The sequence below is a fragment of the Sus scrofa genome, chromosome 13, assembly GCF_000003025.6.
Source record: "Sus scrofa isolate TJ Tabasco breed Duroc chromosome 13, Sscrofa11.1, whole genome shotgun sequence".
NCBI lineage: Eukaryota > Metazoa > Chordata > Mammalia > Artiodactyla > Suidae > Sus > Sus scrofa.
The window spans coordinates 100,736,130-100,760,770 of NC_010455.5; the positions used below are offsets into that span (position 1 = coordinate 100,736,130).

General features: G+C 42.3%; 1 protein-coding gene across 3 annotated transcripts in view; it reads left to right on the top strand.

Annotated features, from left to right (window-relative positions):
* PPM1L (protein phosphatase, Mg2+/Mn2+ dependent 1L) overlaps positions 1 to 23,839 on the top strand; it is a 317,524-nt gene extending 293,685 nt beyond the window's left edge. For all 3 annotated transcript variants that reach the window (XM_021069737.1, XM_021069740.1, XM_021069739.1), the window contains exons 3-4: positions 9,709 to 9,870; positions 13,816 to 23,839. In XM_021069737.1, coding sequence (XP_020925396.1) covers positions 9,709 to 9,870; positions 13,816 to 14,162 — 509 coding nt within the window. In that variant the 3' untranslated portion in view covers positions 14,163 to 23,839. The remainder of the gene's footprint in view (positions 1 to 9,708; positions 9,871 to 13,815) is intronic.

The window sequence follows — 24,641 nt, forward strand, 5'->3', positions numbered from 1 at the left end:
CACACACACACACACACACACACACACACACACACACACTGAAGTGGATAGCTATATGGTAATTTAAATAAAGATAACTTAATAACCTCAAAGATTAGGTTTGTTTTTAGTTGAAACAATAGGGAAAAGAGTTGGTTCTGCACTGAGAAAAAAAAGGTCAAAGAAAGTACAATTCTCAGTTAAGCACCAGATTAATCAGGCTGCACCTCTCATTCCAGCCTTTTCCCCTTTTCTCTCTCTGCCTTTCTCTTCTCTTCCTTTTACTAAAAAGCAAATGCCCCTTTTGGTAAAGCTCAATTTCAGAAGTTCCTATTATACTCCACTTCCCTAGCATTCATAAAGAAGTAGAAACAGTCCTTGTAATTTGCTGGGACCCCCTAAAGAGAGATATCTCACGGAAGACTTCTCACATAGCATGAAGACATGAAAAAATATAGCCAATGCAACTCTGGCTTATGTCAGAAGAATCAAAGAACCATGAAATTAATTTTATTTACCATTAAAAGATACTGGAGTTGGAATCCAGGTTGTGATTGTGTAATTAGAAATTAATTTCAGGAGCACGTTATCATCTGAACTAAATGTCAGCCATAGTTATGAGAAGTATGTTAATGAGCTTCAGAAAAGCTTGTGTGCTTACTTGTACCTCAAAATAGTCACGCGAGAGAGGAGAGATGAAGGCTCCAGCAGCAAGAGGTCCTGCTGTGCTTTTCTGAGACCCCCAGTGCATGTGATCAGCTTAATAGACTCTCTTTAACATGTTCATACTTAACTGAAAAGGAGGGAAGAGAAAGGTGACTACAAGCTACACTCAAATACGAGATAAACATTATTATTACTGCAGTTGAAATGTGAAAGTTGAAGAATATTTCAATTCCAGAATGGTATTCAAGAACATCAAATGACACATCTATGTTTCACCTTTGGTGAAGCATGAAAATTTAAGGACTACTCCATCAGATTCTAAAATCTTGAATGATGGCCTCTACCTCCTTCCCCAACCTCATAAAATAAATAGTTTTTCTTATTTAGGGTGGCATACCTCATTTGTGGAAAAGACCTTTCTGGCACTTGGACATTTTTTCTTATTTCTTCTAGTCATTTACTAATTACTATATGTTTACTGAGGAAGAGCCCAAGTAGACCTAAATCTAGAGTTCAACTACCTAACACTAGGGTTTGAAATAATAGAAATTGTCAGCAAGCTTCGCATCAGCCAGTATCAACCTCAATGGCTGATATTTTTACCTACACAAATCTCAGGAGAAGAAAACTATAATTCGTAATAGATCTTTTTCTCACAAAATGTTATTCCCACCACTCTGCATGTGATAAGAAGCTGAGGCAGATTTTGTGCAAAGGGAGACACAAAGAGGTGCTACTGGGGTGGGGGAGGGAGGGCTCACATAAGCTTCCTTCCCCATACAGTGTGTCCTATCACCACTTCCTCTCTTTGGAAACCCACAAAGATAGTTTGCCCCTCTAGTACCTCAGGGCTTGGTGGAAGAGGGCCTTCATGTGTTCTTAGTCACACTCAGATGTGGCCTCATCTGTGCTGCTGTCAATACTTCACTCTTCCAGGTTGGACTCTAGGGCTGCTTCCAGTCTTTGTATGAAGTAGCAAACCTCTAACACACTGTTCTGCTGAAATCCCTCACTGGGTAATTCTCTCCTCTGGGGTCTTCTCTCCTGGGGTGGGTGGGGCAGGGTATGGCCTATTAAGCAGGGTTGTCCACATGGCTGTGTGTGTTTGACCACATGCCCTAGGAGGCACCGTCCACACTTTGGTCATTGTCAACATGTATTATGACCTTTCTATGACGATGGTGGTAAAGTGTCTTAAGGAAGAGATACCTTTTTCTAGTTTGCACAGAAACAGTAACTGTGGGCTGGCCACAGCCTGCTTCAAGGTTGAAAGCAACGTTTAGGAAACACACTGGATAAGTTCTGTCCTTCACTAGCTGCACGACCTTGGGTGAATCCCTTAATCTCAGTTGTATCATCTGTAAAATGGGGATACCAGTGCCTTCTAGGCTGTTAAAGAAATTCCCTTTGCCAAGGACTTGGCACAGAGCCCGGTGCATGCTGAATGGGTGGGACATGGCAGCTCTCACCTGTCACTGTGAACACATAGATTCTTTTCCAACCACTTTCCGTGCAAGCCTCTCATGGCATAAAATAACTTTCCAGTTCTCGCTATGAGACTCATCACAGTGGAGCACCTGACTTACAGCATGAATTGTTAATGAGTATTAATTCCATAGCCTCCTTCTTGTACAGAGTTAGACAGATGTGTTAGGTGATTCTCCGGCCCCAGCCATGCACATTATTGTAATTCTAAAGGACCCACCTCCAAGAGAATTTAGAGCAGGGGGTGCGAGGCAATAGATGAGAGAAAAGAAATAAAGAAGGAAAGATTAGAGCTTAGTCTCTAGTTTTCCAGACAATGGATCATCCCAAATAGGTCTGTCTCTGCCATGGCATTAATTATTGCAAGACTGGTGAACAGGCTCTAAGCAGGTCAAGCTTTGGCAGACCTAGACATTGTACAGACAGGGGATGGGGCCTGGGAGTCTTATCTGTGAGCTGCCTGGGACTCTATCCGTGTTTCAGGGCTCATCACAGTGTTGGCTGCGGGAGGTGGGGGCTAGAAGCCCCTGCTGACAGTGATCTTATCATTCCCAATGATGCTTTCATTAATGACTGGCTCTGCCTGCTCTTTTTCCAATATGCTGCACACCAATATAATTTCTGTCAGTTGCCAGGCCCTGGTGTCATCTAGGCCCTGGAATTGTGTTATTGAACTAACATTCATTGTCAAACCTTTTCAAGATAAACCTATTTTTCCTTATCGTATAAATGGGCTGATTCTCCTGTGCTGTGTATAATAAATGGCTTTTAAGCGGTTGTAACACCTTCACTGAAATATTCATTCATTGTCTCTCTCTCTCTTCCCTTCCTTCTCCCTTGTCACTTCTCCCCTGCCCTCCCAATTTTTTCTCTTTTCCTGAAGGAAAAAAAAATGGCAGTTTCCCTGATTCTCTTAAGAAAGACTTTGTGTCACAGGGGGCAGTCACTGTTAGCATGAGCAGGTGTTTGGTGCAGTCATTGGGAGAGCATCTGCTTAATGAAGCAAGGCTCCTAAGTCACGTTAATTGCCCTAGGCTTTCTCCACTCTGCCCAGCCTTCCACCCCCACCCCAGAAAAAATGAAACTACAGTGTCACTCATGGAAGAAAATGTTGCAGTAAGCTGAACTTTCATAAAATAAAGATTCTCATGACTCCAATTTTTAAATCATAGCTGTGTGCATATGGGAAGAGGGGGTGGGGGAGTGCAAGGGGTGGAGGGTGATGTGTTTTGACTGGCACTTGGGGCAGGGTGTTCTGCTCTGAGAAGACATGGTAGATGGCACTGCTGAGAGATGAGGTGGGGCTGTGCCAGGGTTGCCTGAAGGCAGCTGAAGCTCACTAGTCTGTCACTGAGTCATTGATGGATAGTCACTGATGGTCAGATCTGAATCTGAACTCAGACCATCTATCCACAGTGGTGCTGTCATCATTGTCACTGCTATTCCTCTGGGCCTTTTTCCTACCTGTTCTGTCCTGTTATCATGAATTTTAAGTTCCCATTTTTTCTGTTTTATGTCTTGAATACTTTGCTTCATGTAGTGGATATGCTCCTGAAATGTTGGGAATAAATTGTGGTTTTAAGTAACACTAAATTCATCTTAATAGAAACAAGCATAAGAAGAAAACAAAGTAGTCTAAAATCCCTCCACCTAGAAAACCCTGTTAATATTTTTCAAAAAGTAAGGCTATGTATATTTACATGATTACATATATTTACATAGTATGAAGGTGTGGATTGTACAAATACTAAGGAAAACAAGAATTTATAGAACAACATGAAACGTGTTTGCTTTCTGAAGTACAAGCTGAGGTCAGAAGCAGACGCAGATTGCCCCTGTAATGACCACCATGATGCACCTTTATTGCTTCCCAAGGTGTCACAGCTTTGGACATTGGTGAGGATGGAAGCCCTACCCATGTTGCATGTGCATTGAACCAGGATCCTGGACTGGAGGAAAGAGCTAGGGACAGGCCTGGGCTGGAACTTCTTTCCACTTACAGCGTGTCTGTGAACGTGGTCATACATGTACAGGAGGGTCATTATGTTTTGATCAATGTGTAAAATGTATTTTGCTATAGCTGCCTCTCTCCCTGCTGCGGCAGTAACTAGAAGGTGCTGTACCATGTGGTATTGACCTGGATGGATAGACTCAGAGCAGGAAAGAGGGAGTTTAGCATAATGCCACATCAGGTCCAAGGAGAGAGTATGTGATTGTCTGTCCACTCCTCTGTGAATTTGATTATTCAGCACATATTGAGGCCTGCCATGTTCCAGACCTTAGCATTACTGGAGGAAAGACAAGCAGGTGGTATCCTTGCCCTTGTGAAGTTCACCTTGTACAGAGGAACAAGGACATTAAGTAAACTGTTTAAAGAAATAAACAAGATATCTACGTAATTTTGTGTCTGGAGGACAGTAAAGAAAACAAAGAGGAGATAAATCCTCTATCAGAGAAGGCCTCTGAAAATGTCACACCTGAACTGAGACATCGCCATGTGCTTTAGTCAGTGGTAAGGTCATGGAAATATGCGTGCAAGGCAGGGGGAACAGTGAGTACAAAGACACCAAAGGCTTGGCATCTTTGGGCAGCAGAAGGGAGGCCTTGAGCAAGGGAGAGGGTGGTATGATATAACACTGGGCAGGATAGAGGGAGCCAGACCATTGCAGGACCTGGAATGCTGAAGTAGTCTGCTGGCTGCAATGGCAGTAGCTTGGACCAGAATTGGTACAATGAGAACAAGAGGATGGGAAGGTTTTTTGTTTATTTGTTTTTTGTCTTTTAGGGCCACACCCACAGTATATGGAAATTCCCAGGCTAGGAATTGAATCAGAGCTGTAGCTGCCGGCCTACACCACAGCCCCAGTAACGGCAGATCCAAGGCACGTCTGTGACCTACACCACAACTCACAGCAACACCAGATCCTTCACCCACTGAGCAAGGCCAGGGATGGAACCCGAAACCTCATGGTTCCTGGATTCATTTCTGCTTCGCCATGACGGGAACTCCCCGGAAGGGGTTTTTTGCTTGTTTGTTTTTTGTGGCTCGGATCTCTTTCCTGGCATATGGAATTCCTGGGTCAGGGATCAGATCCAAGGCACAATTGCAACCTACACCACAGCTGCAGCAATGTCAGATCCTTTAACCCAGTGCGCCAAGCCAAGGATTGAACCTGCGTCCTGGGGCTGCAGGGACTCCACCCATCCTGTTGTGCCACAGTGGGAACTCTGGGAAGGGCTCAAGATGTGTTCTAGGAGTTCCTGGCATGGCTCAGTGGTAACAAACCCAACTAGTATCCATGAGGACATGGGTTTGATCCTTGGCCTTGCTCGGTGGGTTAGGGATCCAGCGTTACTGTGAGCTGTGTTGTAGGTCACAGATGCAGATCCCATCTGACATTGCTGTGGCTCCAATTTGACCCCTAGCCTGGGAACCTCCATATGCTGTGAGTGTGGCCGTAAAAAGACACACACACACACACACACAGATGTGTTTTAGAGGAATAAGAGACAGAACTTAATTATGGATTGAATCCCAGAAATGAGGAAAAGAGAAAAACCAAGGATGACTCCTAACTTGAGCAACTGAGTGGACTGTGGTGCCCATTTTCTGAGGTTTATAAGTTAAATAATTTGCCAGACCTCACTCAGCTAGGATATTGAAGTCTAGTCTGTGAATTTGCTTTTTTAGTTTTTTTGTTTTTGTTTTTTTTTTCTAAATCTGTGAAGTCAGACTCTTGGGTTAAATTTCCAAAATATCTTCCAGATTTTCAAATAAGTTCTCATCTAGATTAAATTATTAATATAAATACAATCCTGAGGTTCAAGTAATATTGTCAAACCCTGATGGTTTTGATATGGAGTTCCCATTGTAGCTCAGTGGTTAACGAATCCGACTAGGAACCATGAGGATGCAGGTTTGATCTCTGGCCTCTCTCAGTGGGTTAGGGATCCAGTGTTGCCATGAGCTGTGGTGTAGGTCGCAGACTCGGCTCAGATCTGGCATTGCTGTAGCTCTGGCATAAGCCTGCAGCTTCAGCTCCAATTCAAACCCTAGCCTGGGAACCTCCATATGCCTCAGGTACAGTCCTAAAAAGACAAAAAAAAAAAAAAAAAAAAAGTAATATGATAGATAAGTTTGTCTTAAAACTAATAACCAGAATCTTGGATGTTTTTGGGTTTTTTCCCTTGCACATACCAAAGAAACAATGATTTTCTCCTTTCCTCTGAGGCACAGTGTTTTTCTGGAGTTTCTCAGCAACATGGTAGTTTGTGCTGTAAGATTTGATCATAAACTATCTCTTATAATCCTGAACTAAGACTGCAGAGCCCAAACAATGAGCTGTTTACAGTGAAGCATTATCTTTTGTTTTCAATCATGCTTGGGCCTACACACGGGACACAGGCAGCTTTCTACAGAAAGGGAATGGTGACATTTCTGTGATCCTAAACACTGCCTACAACTCTAATTCCGCCATCTGGGGCTCACCCACTCTGGCCAGGTCTGAGATTCTATTGCTAATACAGGCAGCTCCCACGTTCTCAAAGCAGTACATTCCTGAAATCCACATCCGGAGGTAGATTTTATTAACCCACAGAGACAGTGGGATTGTGTTCTTGATGGGAATTGGCAGGCCATGAATCTTAACATGTGAGAGAAGCAAAGCAGCCATACTCCAAAGCTCTCATCCAGAAGCCCTGCACTGAACTATAAGCCCCTGGACCAGTGAGGAGACCACAAGGAACCAAAAAATCCAATGTAAAAAGCCTTCAGCAGTAAAGACATTTGGTGACTCTGGGAACAAGAACAGGGCAGTTCCAGGCTAGCTTGGCAGTTCTGTGATGCTCAGGTCCTCACCCCTCTGCCACCCCTTCTGGGGATCTGACCCTGAGCCATCACCTCTCATAGTGCAAGGTGGCCAGGAGCCACACGAGCCACACTAGGCTGAAGAAGTGGGTCATTTTTTGCATCGTGTCTCTTAGTGAGAGAGAAAGCCTTTTGCAAAAGCCCCAAGCACACATCTTCTTAAGTCTTCATCCCTGGGGCACCCAGTGCCTCTTCTCTAGACACCAGGACATTATCCTGGACTTTCCCTCCTCTCCTTTATTTCCTTATCCTCTATGGCTTATTCATTCTGGTCTTAAATATCTGTCCCCTACCCTCCATCCCTATGTTTACTGCATTAATTCAGATCTTCATTAACTCTACCTGTTGACCCAGCTTCCAGTTTATCTTCCACAGAGCCATTGATGTGATCTTCTAAAACACATATCTCATCACATCACTGTCCTGCTTAAAACCCTTCACTGGTTCTTAATCACATATACAATTATACAATTAAATTTCCTTCCCCCCCCCCACCAGGTATAGGAATGACCTCTCCTCTCTTATTTACTATTTATTTTTTAATTTTACTCTTCTTCTTCTTCTTTTTTTTTTCCTTTTTAGGGCTGCAGCCACAATATGGAAGTTCCCAGGCTAGGGGTCAAATCAGAGCTATAGCCACTGGCCTAAGCCACAGTCACAGCAATGAGGGATCCAAGCTTCATCTGCAACCTACACCACAGCTCACAGCAACGCAGAATCCTTAACCCATTGAGCAAGGCCAGGGTTGAGACCCTTGTCCTCATAGATCCTAGTCAGGTTCATTACAGCTGAGCCATGACAGGAACTCCCCCTCCTCTCTTTAAAAAAAATGCTTATGTGGCAGCTCAGTAAAGCTAACGATGGATGTAGAGCTGCTTTGGCTGGAATGGGGGAGGGGAGGGGACTCATGGCTCATCCAGGTGAATCCCTTCACCTTCCTCACACAGAGACCCCAAAGCCTTTTCTGGATCCCAAATGAAGTGCCTAGTAGGGGTTGATATGGACCTTAGGAGAGTCAACAAGGCTAATGGTGTGGATGCAAGGGTGATGGAAGGAAAGGTCAGGACTAAGATCTCTCAGAGTGTGCAGAGTGAGAAGGGGAGGGGGCCTTGGGGAGAGAGACAGGTCCAAGAGTTATGCTGATATAATGCCCCCAAGCCGTCAGTACTCAATAACATGGTATTTCCAGTTCACCTTTCAGACTTGAAGCATGTGTCTTGTAGGAGAATTCATGCTCATTATGTCACACAGGCAAACACAATCAGATGCTTGAGCACAGAGTGACAATGGAGGAAGACCAAAACACAACTAATAACAGAAACTGAGAACAATGATTTCCAGTCATACAAATTGTTCTTCTCATGCTTACATTTTCATTCTTACAGTTTTTTTTTTTAAGTAAAAGATTTGCCAATTGCTTTGATAATCCCTGAGATCAAGTCTTTTTTCTGCTCACAAAAGATTTTCATATCAGAAATCCTGAGTTAACCAACCTTTCATGTGTTTCCATTTCTAATCAAAGCACCTTTGATTTAAATAGGCTTTGGAATGGAATTTTGAATACAACTATAATGGCCGAATATGCTCATTTCTCACCCCGCTCTTAAAATGAACCTGTATTTATTCTTCTTATCTACTTAAGAATTCAGTCTCTTTGTTGTTCTCTGAAGATAAAGAGCTGTTTCAGAAGCAGTTTACATTCAGTTATGGAATGTGACCTTTTTAAGGAGGAGGTTAAATAGTAATGGAGATTAATTGGTGAATAATTTTAACAAGGAAAGGCATTAGCAATTTGAAGCAAGAGCTTAATGGGTTGTGCATTTCAGCAGGTATTTGCATATTCACTGACACTGTCAGAAGCCAGGAGGAAAAAGGACAGGGGCTGTACAGAGGCACATCAGGCAGGTCATAAGGGTGGCCGCCAGTCAGATCTGTCTGTCGCTCTATTAGCTTTTATCCATTCTCCTTCCAAGAAGGTGTTGAGGAGAGAGTGTTTGTTCCTTGTGTTTTGTATGGGCTCCAGGCAAACAGCTCATCACTCTTGCTCCCCTTCTGACTGTGACCACCCCCAATCCCCACTTCCTGTTGACCCAGGCCTCATTTCTGTCATGGAAGTAGGTATTCCTGCTTCTGCCTTTATAGTTGGCCCCCATCACACCCTGGAGCTGACCTGTTTCTGGCCACTGGTCTTTGTTGTCAGATTTTTAGAGCTATTTTTATAGACTGCTCTCCACAGCTCCTCAGAGCACCATAGGCTCTGGTTGTTGGCATCTGTCTCTTACTGGCCCTTCCAGGCCCTCCAGCTGAGATCACCCAACCCACATCCTCCCCCCTTTCAACTGGGCCTTCACAGAAACTAAGCACCAACAAGGAGCAGAAAATAAGTATCAATTGTCTGAAGCTTCAAACGGATCTGATTCTCTCCTAATCCTTTTAATTGTGCTATGCATTTAAATCAAGGGTAGCAGAGACAACAGCAATTTGGGAAAATGATAATGTTATCCTAGCCCATTTCAGTGACACTCCAACATTGACTGTCAGATCTGATCAGTGTTGTTGAAGTGAACAGCCATCATTCCTGGAGTGGCTGAAGATAAATTCTCACCCAGCAGGAGCAGTTTTAATGACTGAAGAATCCAGGAACCATGAGAAGCAGCCTCACCTTAAAGCACCACTGACCTCCTGCATCTCCTCTCTCTTCTGTTTTTCAGGCACAACATGTTTGATTGCTCTGCTGTCAGATAAAGACCTCACTGTGGCCAATGTGGGGGACTCACGTGGGGTCCTGTGTGACAAGGACGGGAACGCCATTCCTTTGTCTCATGATCACAAGCCATACCAGCTGAAGGAAAGGAAGAGGATAAAGAGAGCTGGTGAGCTGGTGAATGCCTCAGAGGAGTGTCTGCTATCTTGCTCAGTGGATAGGGCAGCTTGATTTGAGAGTCCCGGGGGATAAGATGTTCCTTTACCCAGGGATGAGTAGATGAGTATAGAGGCTGCTGCTGTGACAGCTGAGACTGACTTTGTAACATTTCCTATCCAACAAATGGCCACTGAATTTGCTATTCTTCATTGCCAGAGATTCCAAAAGAGCCAAAAAGCCCCTAACTTAAAAGCTAATGAAATCTTTGAGCCCCTGCTGGCCATTCCCCGCTTCCCTCCCGCTGTGTCAGACTACCAAATGAACCACAGAGCCAATACCTCTGTGCCATGGCTCTTGCCATCCCCAATGTCTAATGGATGACAGCATCCTTGTCCTTTAAGACTAGGTTTAAGCATGTCCTCTTGAAAGCCTTCCCTGTCACACTGAGCCAAAGGCTTCTCCAGTCTGGGTTAGATACCCCTTCGGTCTGGCCCCAGCATTCTGCGTGGACCTCTTGGGTCACCTTTTACAATGTTTGGATGTACCTGTACTCATCTGTCCTGCCTTCCTGACTTTGAGCTTCTTGAGGCAGGAACTTGGTCTGCTTATCTCTATACTCCCAACACCAAATTTAGTGCCTGGTTTAAGTAAATATTTTTTGGAGGGGAGGGGAGAATCCCTTTTTCGTTCATTTTTTCAGCATGTAGGTGCTGCGGGTACCAACTTACATTCTGGAATTGCGTTTGGGTGTAGAAAATATAGTAGACAGGAGTTCCCATCGTGGCTCAGTGGTTAATGAATCCGACTAAGAACCATGAGGTTGTGGGTTCGATCCCTGGCCTTGCTTAGGGGGTTAAGGATCCGGCATTGCCGTGAGCTGCGGTGTAGGTCACAGATGCAGCTCGGATCCCGAGTTGCTGTGGCTCTGGCATAGGCCGTCGACTACAGTTCCAATTAGACCCCTAGCCTGGGAACCTCCATCTGCCGTAGGAGTGGCCCAAGAAATGGCAAAAAGACAAAAAAAAGGAAAAAAAAAAGAAAATATAGTAGACAGACACTAACAATAAATAAATAAGTAAAAACAGGTGAATTATCTAGTATGTTACAGTGTTAACTGCTATGGAGAGACACAAGGCAGGTCAGAGGATGGGGAATGTCAGAGGTGGTCAGCACAGGCCCCGCTAAGGTGACGATGAAGACTTGAAGGGAGATATCAGTTGATGATTACATTTTCATAATTCAATTTTGGAGGGTGGGAGGGTTTCTCATCTGCCTCTGCAGGGGAGGAAATCCTTCTGTCCCCAGGCTGACAACCACAGTATGCAGCCTCTGTGTGACATGCCAGGTAGCAGGCCCTGCAGCTGGAAGGAGCTCCTGTCACCTGCATCTCTGCCCAGGAAGGGCCCCTGCTGACTGGGGGAGCCCGCAGTTTGACTCTCTCTACACACGTCAGCTTCTACCCAGAACCTAATCAACATTTGAGTTTTTACAGTAGGAAGCTATAACTATTGAGTCTGAAAGTGTTATAATCTCCTGCTTCAGTGACTGCTTGGGATGCAGAATAATTTTAATGAAAGCTTTGGGGAGCTTTTCTGTTGATGGGATGGAGCAATGATTTAAGGAGTTCCTGTTGTGGCTCAATGGTAACAAACCTGATTAGTATCCATGAGGACGAGGGTTGGATCCCTGTCCTCACTCAGTGGGTTAAGGATCTAGCATTGCTGTGAGCTGTGGTGTAGGTTGCAGATGAGTCTTGGATCTGGCATTGCTGTGGCTGTGGCGTAGGCAGGCAGCTGTAGCTATGATTCGACCCCTAGCCTGGGAACTTCCATATGCTGCAGGTGCAGCTCTAAAAAATAAAAATTAAAAATTAAAAATAACAATGATTTAAGAGCATCTATTAAGCTTTGATGAACTTCCCTACTTACAAAATAACATCTCCCCATGGGTCCACTGTGACCCGGGACTTAGGATCCCGTTAGCCTGCTCTTGTGTGAACACAGACAGGGATGAGAATACAATACACCTGGAAATGTCACCTTAGCATCCAGCGCTCTCTTCTGAAATGTCACCCCATTTTATTCTCCCTCCTCTTCCCTGTCCCTCCCCACCCCAACAATGATTACAGAAGCAAATCTGGGCACCATCTCCAAGGAGGTTAATCCATCTGCTGTGTCCAGGGTGTATTTTACAGCAGGTCTTTATGGATGATGATTGGTTTTACTATCTTTGTGTGTGTTTTCTCTGACCTCAGCCTTCCTTTCAGACATCTATGCCCCTCCTGCTTTATGTGACAATGCACTGCAACCAGTCTAGGCCAAATACATGTTGGTCCTTCTGTCTCCATTCCTTCTGCTGTTTCTAACATCAGTGATGTCAGCTGCCGTTGACTGTGTGCTCACTCTGCTGGGAACTAAGCCAAGCACTTTATACACACTTTTTCTTTCCCTCTTTCTCTTATGAGACTGATAATGTTACGCTTATTTTCCAACCAAGGAAGTTGAGCCTTAGCGAGGCTTGTGTGCTCAAGGACACATAGCTAGTAAACGGTAAGATCAGAACTGAGGCCCAGGACAGTCTGACTCCAGAGCCCACACTCGTGGCCAAGAGACCACACTTCCTGGAATGTTCTCGTACATCCCTACCCATGGAAGTCCTCCCCGTCATTCAAAGCCCAGTTTTAATGCTCACCCTTCCCTGATCATCACAACCAGAAATCTTCCCTCTCTCCTCCATCTGCCTACAGCATTTAGCAAGTACTAGTCTCTCCCTGAGAGAAAACTGTTTTGTGCTTGTAGCTATTAATTAATACATGTGACTTTTCCATCCTGCCAGACTGTCTACTTCTTGAGAGAAAGTCTGGACCTTGTATAACTTTAGAGTCTGAAAATTGCCCTGAGTGGAATATATATTTAATAAATATCTGACAAACAATGCGTAAATGTACAAAACTCTAGCTCCCTTAAAAAGATAGATAATACTATGGAGTTTCCGTTGTGGCTCAGTGGTTAACGAATCCAACTAGGAACCATGAGGTTGTGGGTTCGATCCCTGGCCTTGCTCAGTGGGTTAAGGATCCGGCGTTGCCATGAGCTGTGGTGTAGGTTGCAGACACGGCTCGGGTCCCTCGTTGCTGTGGCTCTGGCATAGGCCGGTGGCTACAGCTCCGATAAGACACCTAGCCTGGGAAACTCCATATGCTGCGAGAGTGGCCCAAGAAATGGTAAAAAAGACAGAAAAAAAAGAGATAATACTGAATGAATGTTATATTCAGGCACTGTGCCAAGTGATTTATGGGGAATAACTCCTTTATTTCTCACAACTCCTCAATGGAATGGATAATATTATTGTCCCTGTTTTGCGGCTAAGGAAACCAAGGATCAGAGAGAGGTTCTCATCCAAAGTCACATGTAGCTCCAAGTAATAGAGCCAAGAATCAAATCCAAGCTGTCTGGCCCAAGAGCCTAAGCCTTTAACGACTGTGCTAAAATACACCATTCTTTAATCCTGATCCTATTCAAGGAGCTGTTTTGAGATCAATATAGGCACATCCAAGGGTAGCCTCAAGCTAGTGATGGGTCCCAGTGGTTTGTCTCTGGTACCATCCATCTGCCACTGTCCCCTGATCCCCACCCAAGAGTTCCCTACTGTCAGTCACTGAGCTGCCAAGATGTCCTTAAGTAAAAATGGATGCCCTAACCCAACCATACCTCCTACCATCAATATTTATATTTAGTCTTATAGGTCTTTAAGATACCAAGGATAAGTGCCTGAGGATCTACTGGTAAAGCATCGAACCTCAAGCTCTGTGGCAGGAATGCTGCTCCCCTGGCAGTGCCTGGGTGGGGTGAAAGGAGCACAGGCAGTAGGTCAGCCCTTCATACATGCACCCGGACTGCACCAGGGGTGTGAGAAAGCGGCTGGTCAAGCTAATGGGATCTTTCTATCTTTCCAGGTGGTTTCATCAGTTTCAACGGCTCCTGGAGGGTCCAGGGTATCCTGGCCATGTCTCGATCCCTGGGGGATTATCCGCTGAAAAATCTCAATGTGGTCATCCCAGACCCAGATATCCTGACCTTTGACCTGGACAAGCTCCAGCCCGAGTTCATGATCTTGGCGTCAGATGGCCTCTGGGATGCCTTCAGCAACGAAGAAGCTGTTAGATTCATCAAGGACCGCTTGGATGAACCTCACTTTGGGGCCAAGAGCATAGTTTTACAGTCATTTTACAGAGGCTGCCCTGACAATATAACAGTCATGGTGGTGAAGTTCAGGAATAGCAGCAAAACAGAAGAGCAGTGATCCCTTAGGGGTCACAGCTGCCTTAGACTAAAGGACTTTCAACACACTGGTCTCTTTTAATGTAGTGAAAGGTGTGGGAGTTACAGTTAGGATCATCCATCCCAGATACCGGATTTCCCCTTCCTGGCCATCTTAAGTCTATGTGCTGTGATGAACAGAGGCTGCTCTTGGCCAATGTAGTTGAGAGGCTGGAAAATGGTTTCTTTGTGTTTTCCCAACTCTTCCATCCAATGTTCAAAAAAATATATATAGCTATAGATTCACATGTATGACGTGAATGGCATATGTGCCATATAGTCTCCTTTTAAGATTGTTTTCAAGATCCCTAAAAGGGCCCTCCAGGCATCAGACTTTGTGTCCTCTCGTTGGAGCAGTGAGCAGAACAAACCTCCTAGGAGACCGGCTGCAGGGTCACCTGTGAGTCGGGGGTGAAAGGCAGAGCTGTCCTAAGAATGCACTGTCCTCCTGAGCCTAGGTTTTCTGCTCTGCGGCAGCCAAGAAACAGATCTGGACATGGTTTATTATTCTGTGGCTGCTCTTGGAGGCTGAGGGATGTGGGGAGGATGTGAGCCGCCTGCACAGCAGAAATAACCTTTCCCCCACTTTCCCTTTATTAGTTCAATAGACTTTGTGTACCACCTGACCAGTCTTTGTGCGTTTATCCTAGTCGTGCATGACCTTAGCCTTTTGCTCACACCTTACCTTATGTGATAGGCAGCTGTTAAACTTTACCACCAGACACCACAATTTCTTACATTACCAAGAAGTGAAAAAAGCAAATCTCAATACCATAATTCCTTCCATCTTTAAGGGTAGATAGGAGAAATAGTGGCTGAATCAGTCACAGTGGCCCTTGGGAAGACTGCCATTTGCATTGGGAGAAAAGGCTGGGGAGTTGGCCTTCCTGAATTGAGCTCCAGCTGCCCAGTTTTGTGCATTTTTCCCCCTCTCCTATTCTAGTAGCTTTCAAGCATCTCTCAAGCAGTGTTCTGAGAAGCAGCAGCCTGGCCTAGAACTGCATGTGTGTTCCCTGAAGCCACACTTTGGAATTCGGGTGGTAAACTACTGGTCTTCTACTTGACAGTGGAGAGGCAGCAGTCTTTATCAGTCAGCTGCAAATCACTGAGTTATTTGGGAGCCAGACTGGCTTCTTTTCATTTTGTATCACCAAAGTCATGTTTCCAATCTCAGTATTTTATGATTACGTTAACCTATATGCTGGGTTTCCCTGCTGAGGTGGCTTAATGGCCAAACAAGATTTTCATTGCATCCCCATCCCTCTGTGCCTGAAATGCCAGAGTGTCTGCTTGATTTTGTCCTTCCAGAGTGGGCATTTGTCGTTATAGCTTCTCAAAAGCCCCTGATCACTGGCCACCTGCCCGCAGTGCTGCTTCCCAGCCCTTCTACAGCTGTGGAACTTTCCTGAAGCAGGTTCGGGAGGATGAAAAGATTCTGTGGTGGCCGCCAAGGACTGTAATCTGTCTGGACTCCTCCAAGCACTTAACCTTACTTTGACTGAAAGAATTAATAATGGTTTCCCAAGAGATTTGCTTACTTTTGTAAACTGCAGCATTAGAATTTACACTATTAGAACCTTGCTGGGGGGAGGGGGTTAGCCACAGAATGTTCTAGTACAAAATACCTGCCACCATGTCAGTTGGAGTATTTGCCTGTTGAGAGACACTGACCATCAGGATGTGTGTATTTGTGGTGGGGGTAGAAGGGGAATATGGGCAACATCCCATTTGTGATCAGTGATGGGGCAGTCAGGCCAGGTGGCCTGAGTTTGCTTGGTGATTTGGGACGTTCTGATTCTGGAGACATACCAAAGCCCACCTTCTAACTGGAGTCCAGGAATAAGCAGTATCAGCATGTTACAATACACAGTCAATTTTCCCTTTTTGTTTTTAACCTAACCCAGAATTCATTAGCAAGGGAAAGATATTTTAAAATCCTGTCTTTATTGTTATTGTCTAAAATGAAGACGGTATGGTTTTGGTGATAATGACGAAAAAGAAGACTACTAAATTAGTAGATTAGTGTTTCTTTGCCCTGCAAAATGTCTTAGCAGCTGGTGCTGAGTGCAAGACTTTCAATCTGATTGCGCTTCCCAAGGCATCTTCTAAACTTTGCTTTGTAGAATTCATTCATTTCTGACTTGTAACTAAGTAGGGTATATATTTTTTACTCCCTTTCTGCTTCTTTTTCTCCCACTCTGGCTTGTGGATTTTTAAAAAAATAGAAGTTCTAGGCAAAATAGTAGCAGTTTGACTCATAGTTATGTCTAAAGTCAGGCTACTCTGTTCACTTCCCCTGTGCTCCTGGAGTTTTCCCTCCCAGAGCCTCCTCCAGCTGGGGGAGGAGGGTCTGCAGACATCACCCCAGGATCTCCAAGGCTCATTGGCCACTCAGCTCCCATTTCCTAGGGACAGGGAAGGTTGAGACGCCTTAGGGAAATTGATTTGAGAAGTTTGCATGTGAAGCTTTCCTAAACAGCACTGCCGAAGCTTTGGAGTTGTCACCCAAGGCTGCCCAGTCTCCCTAGCTCGAGTTCGCATTGCCAATAGCCCCCATGGTGCCAAATTTTGGAATGGTTTTACAGTCTTTTAGAAATGAAGCTGGGAATGAATAGTCATGTGCTTCTGAGCCCTTGGCAAGATGCCAAGCCCAGGGCTTGATTAATGCACTGCTCTCCTGCTGCTCCGCCAGTGATTTGTACTCTTTAAAATGGGTTAGTGTTGGGGGTGGCGGGGGGGAGGGGGGAGGCAGGGAAATTTTAAAAAATTCATTGTATCTGCAGTTCTCTAATCAAAGGCATAAATAATACTTATATGGAAAGCTCCATAGCTAGTTCCCAAGACCAGCATTTATGTCACCTGGCCACCTTGCCCAGGGCACTTAACGCTGGGGTCGCTGTTCTGATACAACATGACTGTACACGTTACTGGTAACCAGTGGCTACTTTCTAGTCCTTGCCTTGGACTGAAGGCATTGTCCTCTAAGATCTTGTCTATGTGATGAGTATTACAGAGAGTGTTTTATAGAGGTAGGATCATATGTGATTTGGATAATTGAAAACTGGTCTTCTTTGATACAACTGTTATGATTTTAACCCACATACACCTTGTGCAAACAGAACTGCGCGAGAGATGACATCATCAGTCCTGTCTGGGCTGATTCTAGGGAGTGGATCACAAGATAGAACTGGATCACTGGGGTATCTGGCAAAACATGAGGGACTCACAGAGGGAGTAATCACTTTTTCCTTTGCCAGGTATACCTGGATTTTCCTGATTATTTTTTTACCCCCTGAGTTGTTGCCGGATCTAACTCTCTTGCAAATGTGAACACAGAAAGTTTAGAAAAGGCAGAATTTCATTGTACACTTGAAACCGTAGGAATACATACTCTGGATAAAGTTTTATTTTCCAATGATCTCAGAAAAATTTTTCCTCCTTTGGACCCATTATTAGACTAAATCTCTTAATATTCCCCCCAGATTGCCTTGGCTCATCACACCAGCATCCCTAATCCAGCTCTGCAGAAATGTCACAACTATTAGCTACCCATGCCAGGGCCTCTTTTATTGCCTCTGGATTAAATTGTTCATGTGTAGACTTTTAAGTTAACTAGCTAAACACTGCGGGAGTAATGGAATATAATGTTTCCCAAAGTGTGTTCCACAGAATACAAGTTCCAAAGATACTCTTTCAAACATAAGTTTCCAGGGTCAAATGACTTTGGGAAACATATTGTCTTAGAAAAGTTAGTGCATGTAAGCACATCAAGGGTTCTAATTTAAACATCCTGGGGGGGGGGGGGAGCGGAGAGAGAAAACCACTGCAAATGTGATTTCAGTGTTATCCAGATAAATCTGACCACAGAAACTCTTTTGAGTAACATCTGGTAACATTCCAAGGAGCTTTTGTTCCACAGGACCCACCCTGACAAATTCTGGCACCGGAAATATTACTGTTTTCTCATTTGCTATGACTCATAGTACTTGCAGTACAGTTTGCAATTCAGAAGAATTAGTCCTTTCACGGAAGAGGTTGCTTTGTTAATGAAAACAGTATTAAGAAATAGTATGATTTAATAATGACCATCAGCAGCCTCATATTGATGGTAGAAGCCCAACTTGAAACTCTAAACTGAAATTCCCACTGTGGCACAGTGGAAATGAATCCAACTAGAAACAGTGAGGTTGAGGGTTCAATCCCTGGCCTCACTCACTCAGTGGATTAAGGATCCAGCATTGCTATGGCATAGGCCAGCAGCAACAGCTCCAATTCGACCCCTAGCCTGGGAACCTCCATATGCTGCGAGTGAGGCCCTAAAAAGACAACAGACAAAAAAAGAAAAACTCTAAACCTCAGTTCCTTTCTTTTTATGTGAATGATAAGCAAGAGTCTTGCCACAGCTAGAGATTTCTCAAATTCGTTCCAAGAGCTTTCAGTTGCTTTTTCAAGGTTATCTTTGCTTTCCAAATGGAATCAAAATAAATCTTTTTACATTTTATCACTATGTGAGAGTGAAAAAAAATTTTTTTAAATAAGAGAAAAGGGGGAAATAGCATATTTGGTATTCATTTTTAAAATCCTAACTAGATTTTTAAAAATTATGTATCCACTATTTACTCATTTACTCTCTTATCATTCATGCTAAAATTCCTGTGCCATGTTGTCCCTCCTTTTAAATTTTATGATACACGTAAAATTAGGTTTGGCAAGTAATTTTTTGCCTAAAATGTAAAGCTTGACTGTAACTCCATAATCATCACTCTCAGCCTAGGTAATATGTTTGGACAGCTCTGAGAGATAATCCCAAAATAACAGATGAAAAGGATCTAGTCAAAAACATGGTACCAAGTGAATCTGGGGTAGTCATTACCTTAAAATTACATCCAATATTTTGGAATATGGTCTCTCTCTGGTTGTTATCCAAAATGGTATAAACCTGAAAGTAAAATCACTTAGGCTAGGTGGCAGATTCCAAATGGCAAGTGACAGTTAATACTCTAAGGTTTCTATTAGATATGTGATTTTAAACTTGTTTTCTAATATGTAACTTTATTTGCTAATTCTTAATAATGTTGATGCTTTGTCCATTACTTTTTTATTTTTACCACTGTTAAGCGGGAAACTTTAACCAAGAACCCTTGGTTATGGTCATGTTTGTGTTAAGTAATAACCACACCATCATTTGTACAATCACTTCAATAAATCTAAGTTAAGGACTTTGAAGAGAGCATGTAGTCACTGTTCATTTTAACAGATCATCATAGGCATTTGTGTAATTCTAAACTCCACCAAAAAGTAAGCAAGTAGCAAAGGTCTAGGTTATATTTAAAGATGTGGTTTCATTTAGTCTAGAAGACCTATAATCTGGCATTAGTACCACAAAATCCCCTCTGACATTTGACAAGTCCAAATTAATCGCAAACCCTCTTAAGGACCAGAGTCCCTAGATTTGAGTGCAAGCAGATTACTGTGAGGGCCCCCATGGCAGACTGGGGGGAGGGGAGAGGGGCAGGGCAGTCTACCTGAGTCACTCACTGCCTCTGTAAGAGAGGGACCATATACCAGCCACATCTCTCATCACCTTTCATCACGAAGTATTTCAGAGGATGAATGTGATGTTATGCATCATCTCAACATATTTTTACATGTTGTGTAATTTAAATGCAGTGCATAATTTTAAATGTGTTTATGCAGAAACAAAGGTAGAAGTAATAGTCAAGGGACTGGAGAAAAAAAAAAAAAACCTATAGGACCCTCAGACACTGAGAATGGAAAAAGTGGGTTATCAAAAATTCGGATTATTAGACTTTCACCTGTATGGGTTGTATTTAATAGCAATTGCTGACACCTTCATGCTGATCCATAGTAGAAGGCAGTTTTTCCCACTTTTCACCTATTCAAATACAAGGCTTCTCATTTAGAGTATTGTCTAGTGTTTTACTTAAATGTTAATAAGTCCAATTCTAAACCCCCTTTTTATAGGACTGATGGAACAGATAGAATAACATTTAAGAAAAATAGTTCAGATTTTTTTTTAATTGTAAAAGATGCAAAATTAATTTTCAGTGTGATCAAAATCAGAATGTAAAGAAAAGCATTTTCAAGAAAATATACAAGACAAAATAAGAATAATAAAAAAGGAAATATTTAAAATTAAGAAAAGATTTTATTATAGCATGAATCATGCTTTCTGATATTTGTGTTCTTTCTAAAGTTAAGGAGACGACATTGAAGAGAATGAATTCTGATTTGTATTTGTAAAGTTGTAAAATTACAGTCCTTTTCGCAATCTTTCCCAGTGACAATGTATCCATGTGATCTTAGTTACTCCTCTTCTAAACCACTTTTACTGTCCTAGGTTCTGTTTACTTTCCAAATGCTAAGCATGGTTTTACCCTGAATCCTTAGAATTTGTGCATTTTAGAATTTTTTTAAATAGTAAGAGAGACTAAATGATAGACCTTCCATTTTAGAGTACCCCCATAAAACCGAAGTCAGATAAACATAGTCACGGCTACAGCTGGGGATGAGTTTTAAAACTGGTTATTTTCTAAATGCCAACACCAATACCAGAGAGTATTCAATTTAAAGCAGACAATTTCATAAAAACCAAGCACAGAATTATTTCATGTTCCTGCTTCCTAGAGAGTTTTCCCTATAATAAAAAAGGGCATGTTTGCTCATATAATTTTGAAAATTCCTGTGGAAATGGTGCGTTAGACATCTCTAACCAAAGAGAATGATGCCTCTTGTGCACATTTTAAATTCCCATCTATCTCTGTTAGGCAAAGACAAACAGTGACTACTCAGTGTAATAATGAAAAGGTGTAAATCCTGCTACATGGGGGAAAACTAGAACCGCCCCTGATTTAGGCTCCTAGACTATAACCAGACTATATTTATCATCTTGATTGCTCTTTTATCTCTGCATATATTCAGAAAATGGAGTAACAAGAACAGAAATGGAGAAGATCCAGTAACTTCTGCTCTTATTTTAGATAGTAGTGTTTGCCTTTTAAAAATCTATTGGAAATACATGTTCACATTGAAACAATGACATCTGCATTATCTATACTTTACTCTTTCAAATACTAAAGCAAATGGTTTTGACTTACAGCACTCACACAACTTCAGTTAAAATTATGGAGCTGAAATCTATTTTGCAATGCCTCAACCTTCCCTTGGTCAGCCAGGAAAAAGAAAATAAAAGCAAAAGAAGAAAACATTTTAGAGTTTAGAAGAACAATTATTCTAACAAGTCTGAAAAACAGTAATAGTATTTCCACAACATGCCAATGTGACCTATGTTCACATACATAATTCCTAACTACTAAATGTACAATTTTTAAATATATGTGTGACCATCATTGCATTTATAACATATTGATTTATATTATGAACAGATTTAATTGTTATAAGTAAATCTGCTTGTATATTTTAGTCTATTATTATTATTACTTTTTTGAGTTCTTACCATATGCCAAGTGTATAGTGTCTGAAAGGAGTATACCTAGAGGTAAGCACTCAGGCACCATCCCCACCTTGACACTTACAGCTCAGTGGAGGCTTCACAGATACTGCAATTTTTAGTATTGGCTGAATGGGGTAAAAATTGGCATCTTTCATGATCTTTTCTAATGAATTTAGATATTTAAGGACAGGGCAGAATTAGAGTCATTCTTTCCTACACTTAAAACACAGTGAATTGTCAAAGATTGGGAATATCTTGCCCCCACCCAAGCAAATTGCATCAGATAATTATTCCACGTTAGATCATCTAGTTTCCCAAGGATGGAGTTGGGGAGGTGAGATAGAGAGCCTCTGGGGACCAGGGCAGGGGTCAAGCTGTCCCACTGGGGAAGCCTCTGCCCCAGTGGGGCAGCAGCCATGCAAGCGCTCAGTGGTGGTATGATCCAAGCCAGGGTATGGCTCCCTGTAGGATTCTCTAGAGAAAGGAGAGAACTGCAGCAAAGGAGACCAGGGAACAATGAGAACATCTCTCCATTGCCTGTTTTTATTTTTGTTCCCAGGAAGCTACGTCCCAACCTCATGTCCCAAAAGAGAACCCAGAACTGAGAGTGTTTACCATTAATGTTCCTTGATTATGTAAATAAGTGAATTTAGTATATAGAAAATTAACATATTTCAGGAACACTATTATTTCTTGATCTTAATTGTGAAGACCAGATGCCAGATTTTTTTAAATCATAAATTTGGCAGCCATTGTTACTTTTAGACATTTCAGAGTCTAGGCACAGAATTCAAGTCTTACATTTTGAACAAATATAGCAACATCTATTTTCTGTATGGAAAAGCAAAACTGAATACCAGACTTGTTTTTAACCACAGAAGCCAACACGTCTTTCTAAATTCTTTGCGTGGTCATCTTCCCTAGATGTGTCTTTCGGCTTATACCAATTGCTTCTTTATCCAAGTAATATTAGCTATTGATAAATTACGTTAGAATCCTATTGAATCGGAATAATAGTGAATAAGAGATTGGGAATATCTCACTGTGATCAGAAGTGGAGTTTTTGTTGTTTTGTTTTGTTTTTAATCAAGGGATCATACAAAAGGAAATGCACATTAAGTCAAACCTGTTCGTGATTTGGTGAAATTAAAACCATAGGAGGAGTTCCCGTCGTGGCGCAGTGGTTAACGAATCCGACTAGGAACCATGAGGTTGAGGGTTCGGTCCCTGCCCTTGCTCAGTGGGTTAACTTTCCGGCGTTGCCGTGAGCTGTGGTGTAGGTTGCAGACGCGGCTCGGATCCTGCGTTGCTGTGGCTCTGGCGTAGGCCGGTGGCTACAGCTCCGATTCAACCCCTAGCCTGGGAACCTCCATATGCCGCGGGAGCGGCCCAAGAAATAGCAACAACAACAACAACAACAACAACAACAAAAGACAAAAAAAAAAAAAAACCATAGGAAGAGTCCAGTTATTAAGGAAGGAAAGGAGGGTTGGCAGAAGTAAGGGAACAAACCTCATGTAACTGAGAAGTATTTTTCATGAATGGTGTATCTCAAAAGGTCTGCTCTTGTTCCCTGATGATTTTGAAACAGTGATTTTGCATATGCTTTTATCACACCTATTTCAACATTAAGAAAAATGTTCTTCATATCAGCATTTTCTTGCTATTTTAAATTCATGTTATTTTTTTATTAGAAAAGAAGCAGGATCCATAATATATTAGACAATGCTTTCTTTTATGGATTTTCCAATTATATTTAATAATTAAATCATAGGTCAAAAGGACTGCTCAAATCAATCAGGCTAGATTTCTAGTAAGTTGGTGCCTGAAAATTACCTATAAAAGACAACAAAAACTTGGTAAAATCTCATTACGCTTGGTACTCTTTAGAGGTTTTTATACCTACCAGTCTATATTTGTCTCTAAGAGACATTTGAAACAAAGTTAAAATGTCAATTTGTTGTGGAGTTCAGGGCATATGGCAGTACTGGCACGGTCACTCAAGATGCATGTTGTGTCATTCAGGTCCCTTGGATGTGTGCTAGGGGTAGATTTAGCCTTGTAGAGACTAATGTGTTCATTTAATCACTGATTCTGTGTTGTTGTATATAAAATGAACAGCTAAAAATTCACCCTTGATGACAAGATTAAAGCAAAAATTAACACATTAAAGTTACTGGACTTTATACTGTGGACTGCTGCTATTCTTTTTCTTTTGGTTAAACTCATTTTATGTTCTCATGTCTGTGCTGGAACTTTACAATTTCTCAATGTGAGTTGGAGTGGCTGTTGTGTTGGGATTCCATATAGAAAGCAGAAAAACAATTCATGAGCCATGGATAAGACTTTTAAAAGCATAAACAGAAGCAAGAGGTGGGGGGTTTCATGACTATCAGACTTGGAGCACTTTTCATTTGGAATAGGAATAAGCCCAGCTCCTATTCAAAATAAAGGAAATTTTAAAAATGTATACAAATAGATGCCATCAAAATTTAGTGTTAATGCACCTTTTACCCAGCTTTATGCCACGACAACAAAGTTTATATAGTGTAACCACTATCAGGTGATAAGAGATGAGCTATACACATATGTGAACTCCAGCAAAATGGGATGACACCTCTGAGAAGAGTGTTCAAAAGAGAATATCCATCTGCAAAGATCTTCACAAGATACAGGAACAGTGTGGAATTTAGAAACAGAGGGAAATGGATATATGTATACACATGCACACATATAATACTATTTTTAGGTATTCTAAAGATGTAAACAGAGCTTGGGACCTAGAAGAAGAAGAAAAGTTAATCACCAGATGGCTGATTTTGGATTGAGCATAACAAAGAAAAATATGCCTAGTTTTGGATTATCTTTCTCCTTTCTTTTAAAAATAATATTTGATAGCCAGAGTAGAAAATGCAGTCTGCAAATTCTGGTTTTCCATTTCTTTCTATGGATAGAAATTTTCTAGCATAAAAGGAAGGGTGTCATTAG